This window comes from Vigna unguiculata, chromosome 3 (assembly GCF_004118075.2).
Source record: "Vigna unguiculata cultivar IT97K-499-35 chromosome 3, ASM411807v1, whole genome shotgun sequence".
Lineage (NCBI taxonomy): Eukaryota > Viridiplantae > Streptophyta > Magnoliopsida > Fabales > Fabaceae > Vigna > Vigna unguiculata.
In genome coordinates, this window is record NC_040281.1 from 64,629,316 (window position 1) to 64,639,550 (window position 10,235).

The 10,235-nt window shown below is 32.9% G+C and overlaps 2 protein-coding genes across 6 annotated transcripts; both read left to right on the plus strand.

The window, feature by feature from the left end:
- Positions 1-653: 653 nt before the first annotated feature.
- Positions 654-5,842, plus strand: LOC114179197 (lysine-specific demethylase JMJ25-like). 5 transcript variants are annotated; one of them, XM_028065441.1, is made up of 15 exons: positions 654-748; positions 871-1,206; positions 1,320-1,425; positions 1,605-2,062; positions 2,142-2,254; positions 2,363-2,462; positions 2,579-2,711; positions 2,786-2,849; positions 2,932-3,628; positions 3,745-4,074; positions 4,359-4,766; positions 4,850-4,922; positions 4,998-5,083; positions 5,172-5,291; positions 5,382-5,842. In XM_028065441.1, exons 3-15 carry the CDS (start codon positions 1,362-1,364, stop codon positions 5,451-5,453), a joined length of 2,718 nt encoding a protein of 905 aa, XP_027921242.1. In that variant the 5' UTR covers positions 654-748; positions 871-1,206; positions 1,320-1,361; the 3' UTR covers positions 5,454-5,842. The 5 variants fall into 5 exon arrangements, with proteins under 5 accessions (XP_027921242.1, XP_027921246.1, XP_027921243.1 ...); XM_028065445.1 differs by lacking the exon at positions 1,320-1,425 and having other exon boundaries at positions 655-748; positions 871-975; XM_028065442.1 differs by lacking the exon at positions 654-748 and having other exon boundaries at positions 760-1,206; positions 5,004-5,083.
- Positions 5,843-6,828: 986 nt separating this feature from the next.
- Positions 6,829-8,913, plus strand: LOC114175581. Its single transcript, XM_028060335.1, has 4 exons — positions 6,829-6,846; positions 7,076-7,267; positions 7,381-7,443; positions 8,623-8,913. The coding sequence occupies exons 1-4, from the start codon at positions 6,829-6,831 to the stop codon at positions 8,713-8,715; spliced, it is 366 nt and encodes a 121-aa protein (XP_027916136.1). The 3' UTR covers positions 8,716-8,913.
- The last annotated feature ends 1,322 nt before the right edge of the window (positions 8,914-10,235 follow it).

Here is a 10,235-nt window from a genome sequence, read left to right on the forward strand (position 1 = left end):
GAGAGGATGTAAATAGATATGTATTTGTGTTGTATTCCACTCAAAATTGTTACTTATCAAATCAAATATATTTTATTTATAGTTATGTCCCGTAAATAATACTAATCAATAGTTGTTATCCGTATCATTATACAGAAAGATTCACTTTTTTTCTAATATACATTTTATTTTTCAATTTTATTCTTAATAAATTGTTTTTAAAATTAAAACAATTATTTTATTAATATTATGTTTTTTAAAATTTTATTATTATTTTTTAATTTGACTTTTCTTTTTAAATTTAACTATTTTCAAAATTAAAATAACTATTTAAAAGAATACCTCTAAAATAGATAAAAATGATTTTTTATCGTAATAAATTATTTATATTTATTATTTTTTTATCATAGAGAAAACACACGTGGGTTTTTCACAATGTTAAAAAGTTCTAAAATAACAGTTACAGATAGTAATGTACTTGAGGAGAGTTTTCCATCCCATCCATGAATTGTAAATGATGTGAGATCCTTAATAGGAAAAGAAAAATGTATATTATATATTATAGAAATCCAATTGGTTAAACCACTTTCCCTTCCTCGAATGCATGCGTATCTTATTCAGGGAAAGGACGAAGGATATCAAAGGTTTCAGATCCACGTGCTTAAATATCACTGGTAACAAAGGACCGTCATTCGCAATCCTAAATTTCACAACCCAATAAATATATATACAAAAATAAATAAAATTTTGTCTCTACTTTCTCATACAGGTGTGTTTCATTGCTGACCACTTTCAATTTTAACTAAAGCCCTGAGTTCATGTTTTTCTCACGCAATCATATTGTCATCATCATCATCACAATATATCTTTTGATTTTTGTTTTTCTCGCAGATTTTGGTTTCAGATATCGCGCCGCATTGGTTCGGTTTCTCAATTCTGATTGCAGCAGAGTGTTATGCTTCTATCGATTTTTCACCTAAATTAATTTCTGATCAGGTTTGTTTCATTCGATTGAATTTGTATGCGGTGAATGAATTCGGATTTTTTTATTTATTTCTGCGTCATTCCTCGTACACTCGAAGTGTTGTGGTTGTTTCGTTTTGGTCCCTTTTTTTTTGAATGCAATTGGAACTCTGGTTTGTTTCTTGATGCTTTGGGAGCAATGGATGTTGTCGGCTTGACTCGGGTCAACTCCATTGGGTTTGACTTTAAATGGTGTCTGGAGAGGTATTTTCCCTTCTGAAAACATGTATTCAATTCTTTTCTGGAATTCATAACGGGATACATTTATTAAGAATGGATTTGTTACATTATTAGTCCGTTTCTTGTTTTCTTTATAGAGTCTAACATATCTGGAAAACCTGCTACCTTGCTGATTCGTTATGGTCATCGAATTTATATTGGGGGGTTCTTTGATTCACAGCTTCCTTTGCTCTGTGTATGAAGGTGTTTGTAAATTTTTGCTGGCTGTATGTATAGATATAGGAATAGGATTTGGTGTTCTATTCTGATAATACTTGTTGTTCAGATTCTATGAAAGATTGGAATGCTAGTGCTCAGATGAATGATAATCTGTATTGAGATTTTGTAATGATTTGATTGTATTTTCAATTTTGATTTTGCAGTAACAATGGAGGTTGCTGTCCCAAGAAAAGAACGGTCAAAAGCATCGAAAACCGAGGATAAGCCGGAATTGTCCAGATGCTCTAAAGTTTACGGAAAATCGAAGAGAAAAGCTGGAGAAATCTCTGAGAATGGTGATAAGAAATCCGAACTGAAAGGGAAAGAAGGTAGGATGTGTTTAAAGAAGAATTTAAGGGTGACTAAAAAGAAGAGAGAGGTTCGAGAAAACTGCATGTTTGATAATATACAACCAAAGTTAGATGCGAAAGAAGATTCTTGTTCACCGAGGACAAGAAAACTACCATGCAAGAGAAGAGGTGAGAAACAAAAGCTTACTGTCTCAAACAAGAAAAGGAAATATGAAGATGATCTCTTGATTGATGATTTAGAAGATGAAGAAATGCTTGTTCTCTTAAGAGCAAAGACCAGGACCAGATCGAGAAGAATGAATGATGTGAAGGTAGCCATCTTTCTCAGCACCTTAAAGAGATGGTGTAATACATCATATTTCGATAATGCTAACTCATTGTCTTGAACAGGATGTTGAACAAAAGCCCCGAATTTGTCATCAATGCATGAAAAAGGAGAGAACACTTTTTGTGCCTTGTACTAAATGCCCGAAAATGTACTGTATGCAGTGTGTGGATAAATGGTATGTATGACATTTAATTAACCAATTATGCTGAAGGATTATGTGCTTGTTTGTGTGGTTTAGGATTTATCATTACTAAATAGTGCTGTTTGTGACTTTTACACACAGGTACCCTGATATGACAATAGAAGAAATTGCTGCAAGTTGCCCGTTTTGCCAGAAAAACTGCAATTGCAATGTTTGCTTGCGCGCAAGAGGAATGATTAAGGTTTGATTTGTTCTGATATCTACCCTAAATTAATTTCCATGATGAAAAAAAAGTTCATATATTATAATTGTATCTGCACAGGTAATTTTTTAATTTCTTTTTATATCTACCTTCAGACATCTAACAGGGACATAAATGATTGTGAACAAGCTCAGTATCTGCATTATATGATCAACTTACTCCTACCATTTTTGAAACAAATCTGTCATGAACAAAGTCAAGAGGAGCAGATTGAAGCTAAAATACTAGGTTTTTTAATCTTCTCCTTTAAGTTTTGTGTTATCACATTGAAAAAAATCACCAACACTAAACTCTTCTGTTAGGAAAACCTTCTTTTGAGAAGGAAATACCTCGAAGTCTTTGTGGCAACGATGAACGTGTCTATTGGTTGGTGCCCTCTTTCTAAAGATACTAGTTTGATTCTTTACAAGTTTTATAATATCTCATGTTTACTTTTTTCATGGAACAGTGATCATTGTGCTACTTCAATTATTGATCTTCATAGAAGCTGCCCCAATTGTTCCTATGAACTCTGCCTCAGTTGTTGCCAAGAAATACGTGATGGAAGCATTACACCTCGGGTGGAGCAGAAGTTCTCATATGTGAATAGGGGCTATGATTATATGCATGGTGGAGACCCTCTACCAGTGTCTAATGATATCAGGACATCAGAATGTCAAACCAAGCTATCTAATGTGTGGAATGCTAAGAGTGATGGAATCATCAGATGTGCACCAAAGGAGTTGGGGGGTTGTGGCAGTGCTGCATTGGAGCTGAAACGTGTCCTACCAAGTGGGTGGATATCTGAATTGGAAACCAAAGCTCGCAGTACGCTGAAAATTTGGGAAGATGAAAACACAACTCTTCAGCTAGAAAAACCAGTATCAAGCTACACCTCTTTGAGAAATGAAGCTGTTAAAGAAGACATAAGTGACAATAATATGCACTGTTCAGAGTCAAGTAGCATTCAGAAGGAAGGGTTGTTACTTTTCCAAAAGCATTGGGCTAATGGCGAACCAGTTATAGTTCGTGATGCCCTTAAACTGGGTACCGGTCTGAGTTGGAAGCCGATGGTAATGTGGCGAGCATTATGTGAAAATAGGGTTTCAGAGGTCAGTTCAAAGATGTCAGAAGTGAAAGCCATTGATTGCCTGGCTAATTGTGAGGTCAGTATTGCGGAGCTTCAATTTCCATCTTCTGAATTCCAAGTGTAATATTTTTAGCTTGTGTCTCGTGCAACATGCTATATTAAATGAGTGTTCACCCTTCTAAATTTATGCAGGTAGAAATCGATACTCACACATTTTTCAAAGGTTATATTGAGGGAAGAACATACAGAAATCTGTGGCCAGAGATGCTGAAGCTAAAAGACTGGCCCCCCTCTGATAAATTTGAAGATCTTTTGCCGCGCCACTGTGATGAGTTTATTCGCTCATTGCCATTCCAAGAGTACAGCGATCCTCGGAGCGGAATTCTCAATCTTGCTACGAAGTTGCCAACCCATGTCCTAAAACCTGACATGGGTCCGAAAACTTATATTGCCTATGGGATTAAAGAAGAGCTTGGTAGAGGCGACTCTGTAACAAAGCTTCACTGTGATATGTCAGATGCGGTATGCATCAAGCTTCCTTAGTCTGTAATTTGGTTGTTGCTTATGCAGTGGTTAGCCAATTTCATTTCATTTGAGTTTTCTACACACACACAATTATACATACATACTCTTCATTCTTTACTAAAACGCACATTGGATTGGACACTCAGTTTCAATGAGAATTCTCTTTTCTTGTTTGTAGATGCTGAGAAGGAACAAGATTATATTAGTTTCCCCCATTTCTTATGTCACTGGTTTCAAATGGAAACATATTGGCTTATATTCTTGTTTGGTAATTGTCATAGGTCAATATTTTAACCCATACAGCAGAGGTGATGTTAACTGATGAGCAGCACTTAGTTATTTCAAAGTTGAAAGAAGCACACAAGGTACAAGATGAGAGAGAGCAGTGTGATGAAGAGAGGGTTACCGACAGCCTGAATTGCCGAACTTTCAAAGACAACAAAGTACAGATAGAAAACAAGGTAGTTTTAGAATCCAAAGACATAGAGAAGCGTCCTATTGAAATTAATGGAAAGTTCTTTCCAAATGATGTACATGAAGAGGTCGCTTCTGCTATAGAGAATGAATCAACGGAAACAGGCAGTGCTCTATGGGATATCTTTCGGAGAGAAGATTCTAAGAAGTTAGAAACATATCTCATAAAACACTCAAAAGAATTTAGACACACTTATTGTTCTCCAGTTGAACAGGTATAAGAATTGTAACACTTTACATTTTCGCTTATCCTTATTCTCTTATGCCTGATGCTCAATTCAAGTTATTTATTAACTAGGTTGCACACCCAATTCATGACCAATGTTTTTATTTGACATGGGAGCACAAGAAGAAGCTGAAGGAGGAGTTTGGTTAGTACAAAGAAATTGCATACAATATTTTCTCAGTGCCTGTAATCGGTTACTTATGGGAATCTTGACTTTTAGGTGTAGAACCATGGACTTTTGAGCAGAAACTTGGGGAAGCTGTCTTTATTCCTGCTGGATGCCCACATCAAGTGAGGAATCTCAAGGTAAAATATGCAGATACATGTTGGACTAATTTTCTGAAATAACTTAGTTGTTTCTGTTGTTCTAATCACCGTCTCAAACCTTGCACAGTCATGCACAAAAGTTGCGGTAGACTTCGTGTCTCCGGAAAATATCCATGAGTGTCTGCGTTTAACTAATGAGTTTCGCCAGCTTCCCAAGAACCACAAGGCCAGGGAAGATAAGCTTGAGGTAGTTTGCTTCTAAATTGTATTTCATTGTGTCTCTTTTATGATGTATGCATCAAAATAAGTAGCACGTTTATTTGGTGATGTTGAACAGATAAAGAAGATGATAGTTTATGCCATTGATGAAGCTGTCAGAGACCTAAAAGCTTTACTGAAGTTTTCATGACTGGCCGAAGGCTGCTTTCGAAAAGCTACTTCATTTTTCTTTGGTTGCTGATACAGGTTGTGTATATTAAGTGTCTAGATAGAAATTGTTAAGAATGTTCATTGCAGAGTTATAGTCTAGATATAGAAAATTGTGAAGTTAGAATTCTTTATAATTGGAGAGCTGAAGGCACTCACAATTTGATGTTTCCCATTTTGACAATAATGTGGGAATTTTTTTGTCGGAGTTACGTTTTAGATGACAATTGAGTGTTTCCTGTTTTGGTAATAATGTTGGAACTCTTTTGTCTTACATTTTTTATGACAATTCTCAGTTTTGTAGACAGATAATAATGACCAGAAGAGTAACAAATGATTAATGAGAATTATTGTATTAGTTGGCGAAGAAAATTCAAGTAGACTGTGATTTATCTTGCAACCTTTGTGATTATAATTGAGCCTTTTGTGAGCTTGTACATTCGTTCTGATAAATAATAAGGATGTCAAAAATACAACTAACAGATGGTTTCTACAAATGTTTAATGACACTTCAACATCTTGCAGTGTTCAGAATCATATAGAATTATTACTAAAAATTAGGCGCCTGTTAGAATCAGAATCATATACAAAAACATCAAATGGAATTTACTCTTTTTATGAGTCTAAAACCACTTCCTCAGTTATGAAAGAAGTTAAAGAAGTTAAGTTACCTCATTCATTCTATCTCATAAAATTGATGTCAGTATAACTATTATTTTTGTTCTGTTTTAGACGTTGCTTGCATATGCTAATAATTATGATTTTTACATCTTTAACATGATTTCTTTTGTTTTAATCAGTTTCAAACAAGCTACAGATTCATGTTCGTGGTAAATATTTTATTATTGTTTAAAAGTTTGAAGTATTTTTTTATATTATTTTAATTACATTTTTTCTTATAAAATCCGTAACCCTTTTTTCTATTATTTAGAATCTGTTAACTTATATTTGAGCGTTTAACGAGGAGGAGCTGTAACCATGTACGTTATTTTGTTTTGTTGTTGTGTAACCTTCTTGTGGAAAAATATTTGGGAACTTATAATTATAAATAAATATTAGTTGTTTAGAAAAGCATATATTATAGAGATCCTTACTTGTAAAGAGAATATTAACTAACAGTTATTTCTTTATTTTTTTTTATAATTACTTTCTCGTTTTGATTGAAAAGTTACAAGTATATCTTTACTATTATTTTTGTTTTAATCAAGTTTAAATTTTTGAAATATTGACTTTGCGTCTTTCATCGTACAAATGGCCTTAAAAATGTCTTATATGTCAAATTCTAGTTTTTTTTGTTATTTTTTTTAATTCTTTTACATAATTTTTGTTGTTAATGTGTCAATTTTATGATGTGACATATGTCAGTTTTTAAACATGTACGTTTCATTCAGGTTTAATAATTTTTTTTAAATAGAATATTGTTGTTTTTATATCTATTGATATTAAATTTATTATTTATATAAATATTATATTGATATTTTTTTATTGACATTAATCTTTTATTAAATATTTATGAAATTATTTTTAAATTAAATAAAAATATAATTTGATTATATTTTTAAATATTATTTGATTATATTTGTAAGCCCCTTTTTCAGTATATAGAGTTTGGGCCTGGCCTTTTCGGAGGTCCAAGGCCAGCCCTTCAGTAGGACACCCTACTCTAACAGCCCCTCACAGTTTCACTTCATCTCTGTTTCAGAAAGGCAGCCTTCCCCTCTCAACTTCTCTAAGAAAAGCAGGAGCTCTGCTAGGGCAAAGTCCGTTTCCCCTCAAAGTGAATCGAACCGCTTCCTTGTAAGTACAGATCGAAACTCAAGCTCTTTCGTTGTCCCTTTTAATGCACTAAGTTGGTCTTAAGTTGGTTCTGCCCCTAATCTCGTCCTACGTTTGATCTACGATGTTTACAGTTCCTTATAGCTGCTCCGTTCTCTCTTTGTGTGCCCTTTTTCCCTCAGCTCCGTTTACTCGAGGTAAGGGAAGCTAGGTTCTTTTCGCGTTTTTGAAATATGTGGTTTGTTTTCGTTTATGTTTTATGCTTAAATGATTGGAAAATGTTAGTTTTGGTATATTTCTGAGTTAGGGGTTCAAATATTCATGAAACTGTGATGTTTGACGTCTTTTTTCCTATTCTGATGCGTCGCACAGTCGCTGGGCGAGTTCCTTGACTCGCTGGGCGACTGGGTATTTTTCTGATATGCGCAGTTTTAGTAAAATTGAATTTTCTGACTCATTAACCGTTGGATTGAGCTCAAATTTTGACATTTGGTTCACAACATGCTATTTTATGGTTTGACCGGTTGGATCGTCAATTAGATATCTGTAGCTTGAGAAATGTGTCACGCATTACTGCAATGATTTTGGTTTTATGATAATAAATTTTCTTTGGAATTTTGGTGTAAGAGTTATGGTTGTGGATTATGCTTGATTGTATGGAATTGCAGGTACTTAAATTTTGGCACACATTTATTTGGGATGAATACTATTTTGTGATATATGTATGTCTTGGTATGCATTTATAAAGTATGAGATGAATGATAGCATGGGTAATGTATGAAGTTGTGTTTGGATGGTTGATAATGAGCATGAGAAATAAATGTTGAGGTTGCAAGTGGTGGTTATGTGATATGAGCCATGAGGTTGGTGTGAAATAGGCATAATTCCATGAGTCTCGTGGGGAGACTTTATGGTGGCGTGTAGTGTATATATTAAGATAAGGATTCAAGTAAGGATTGCATCCCGAAACTCTAAAGGGTCAGTGAGTCTCAAGTAGAGCAAACTGACCCAAGTGGTGAGAGTAGCGGGAGGCCCTAGTCTTTGGCAGGATAATGGCCTTAGACGTTTAAAGGCTAACCTTGTGTGTGGTAGGGTGAAACCCATTGGCAATGGCTCTGCAGAGCAGTAGAGGCCACCACAAGTGCAAGCGTCCAGTGAATCCGATCTTAGTATATGTATCCGGATAATAGAGTCATAGTGTCTTGCTTGTTTGCCATAACATGACTTGTATGTCTCTGTGTTGTATGCCTGTGAATGTTTATGCACTTATCCCTTTACAATATGATAAGTTTCAAGTTACACTAGCTTACCCTTGCACTTTATGTATGTTTCCGTTGTGTCTTCTCTTTTGCGATGATCACCGTTGGTGGGAGCAGATGGGAATACTTCTGGAGGTAGGCCTGATGGTGATAGCAGTGCAGCCTAGTGGGCCCGTTGAGGTGGCTTTCGAAGAAGTTCCATGGCCCTAGTGCCTTGTAATACCATGCTCTTAGTGCATTTCTTTTGCCCAACTGTTAAACTTTAGATTTGTTTCTGTTTATGGTATGGTGGCATGCCTAAATCCGTTTTCGCAGTATTTTCTGGATGACTGTAATAGTTATCTCCCTACATTGTATGTTCATCTGAATGCTTCTCGTTATTATAACTGTGTGATATTTTATTTAGTAGTTTAATCTATTAAAATGGGACGTCACAATATTTAAATTAATTATTTTTAATCTTATAAAAAATATAAATTAATAATAAAGTATCACGTGGACAACAACAAATTTTTGTAAAAAATAAATAAAAAAACCCCTATATTCAAATATTATTTAATCTTTTAAATTTCAATGGAAATAACCTAATTAATATAATCTTTTAAAATTTAATGAAATAAAAATTAAAATGAAATCTTTTCTTTTAACCAAGATGGGACAAATAGAATAATTAAGTTTTTTCCTTTTTATACAGTATTAAAGGTTTTAGTAGCACGAGGTTTGTAGATCTTTTATTGCATTCAATAATTGTTGTAATACGTTGTTGCAATTATATTGGATAACATAAATATTGTTTTAATTTTGTTGCTGTCTAAATTTCTGTTCTAAATTTTATCTTTTAATAAATGATCATTTCTTTAAATTTAATAAATTATTTCATGAAATTTATATTTTTAGTAACTGTTTTGTTAAATTTGATTGTTTCAATTATTTAATTAAAAAAAATTAAAATAAGTATCTTTAATAAAAAAAGAATATATATAAAAAAATTTACAAATTATTTATTTATTTTTAAAACTAAAAAAAATATAACACACATATACATCATACTTCAAAATAAACTCATACCTTTCTCTTCATATCTGTTTCTTTTATCTCGCAATTGTTTATTATGAACATTGATTATATTTTATTTCTTCTATTATGTAACTTTCTTATTTTAATTTAATATTTTAAGAATCATAGAACTTCGCTGATTGATTCATATAAGTGATGGTTCAAATTCTTCGGTCATTAATCACAATGTTTTAAACAAATATATTTATGTCACAATCGGATTTGAAGTATTTAATCTTATAATATTTATACAAAATATTGTTATACTAGAATGTTGAATCATGAAAAATATTTGAACTGAAATAATATTTTTATTATAAAATATTTATGTATATTATTGTATTTTTTTTAGTCAACACATAAATAATTTGTATTTATTTTTGGTTTCTATTTGAATTGTATTAAAGTTTATTTAGATTTTAATTAGAATTAGAATTTAATTTTGGCTAAAAAAATAAAAAAATTATATTTTTTTAATTAAGTGAACCCATAAGTCAATCCGTTTAATCCGTCAATCCGTGATGGATCGAGCTGAGTTCAAACTTTTTTAACTCACTAAAAAGTAGGTTGGATTAGATTGACTCACTAAATTATCAATCCAAATCGAATTGGGTCGGGTTGAGATACCCATTTTTACATCTCTCATGTTGATATAAAGAAATTTGGGTTTTATT

Bases quoted from the DNA above. Each gene is read 5' to 3' on its own strand.
- LOC114179197 (XM_028065441.1), top strand. From the start codon at position 1,362: ATGGTCATCGAATTTATATTGGGGGGTTCTTTGATTCACAGCTTCCTT. The intron at 2,063-2,141 runs GTAGCCATCTTT...TGTCTTGAACAG, and splicing joins GAAGAATGAATGATGTGAAG to GATGTTGAACAAAAGCCCCG. The intron at 5,292-5,381 runs GTAGTTTGCTTC...GATGTTGAACAG, and splicing joins CCAGGGAAGATAAGCTTGAG to ATAAAGAAGATGATAGTTTA.
- LOC114175581 (XM_028060335.1), top strand. The intron at 7,268-7,380 runs GTAAGTACAGAT...CGATGTTTACAG, and splicing joins GTGAATCGAACCGCTTCCTT to TTCCTTATAGCTGCTCCGTT. The intron at 7,444-8,622 runs GTAAGGGAAGCT...TGGTGGGAGCAG, and splicing joins CTCAGCTCCGTTTACTCGAG to ATGGGAATACTTCTGGAGGT.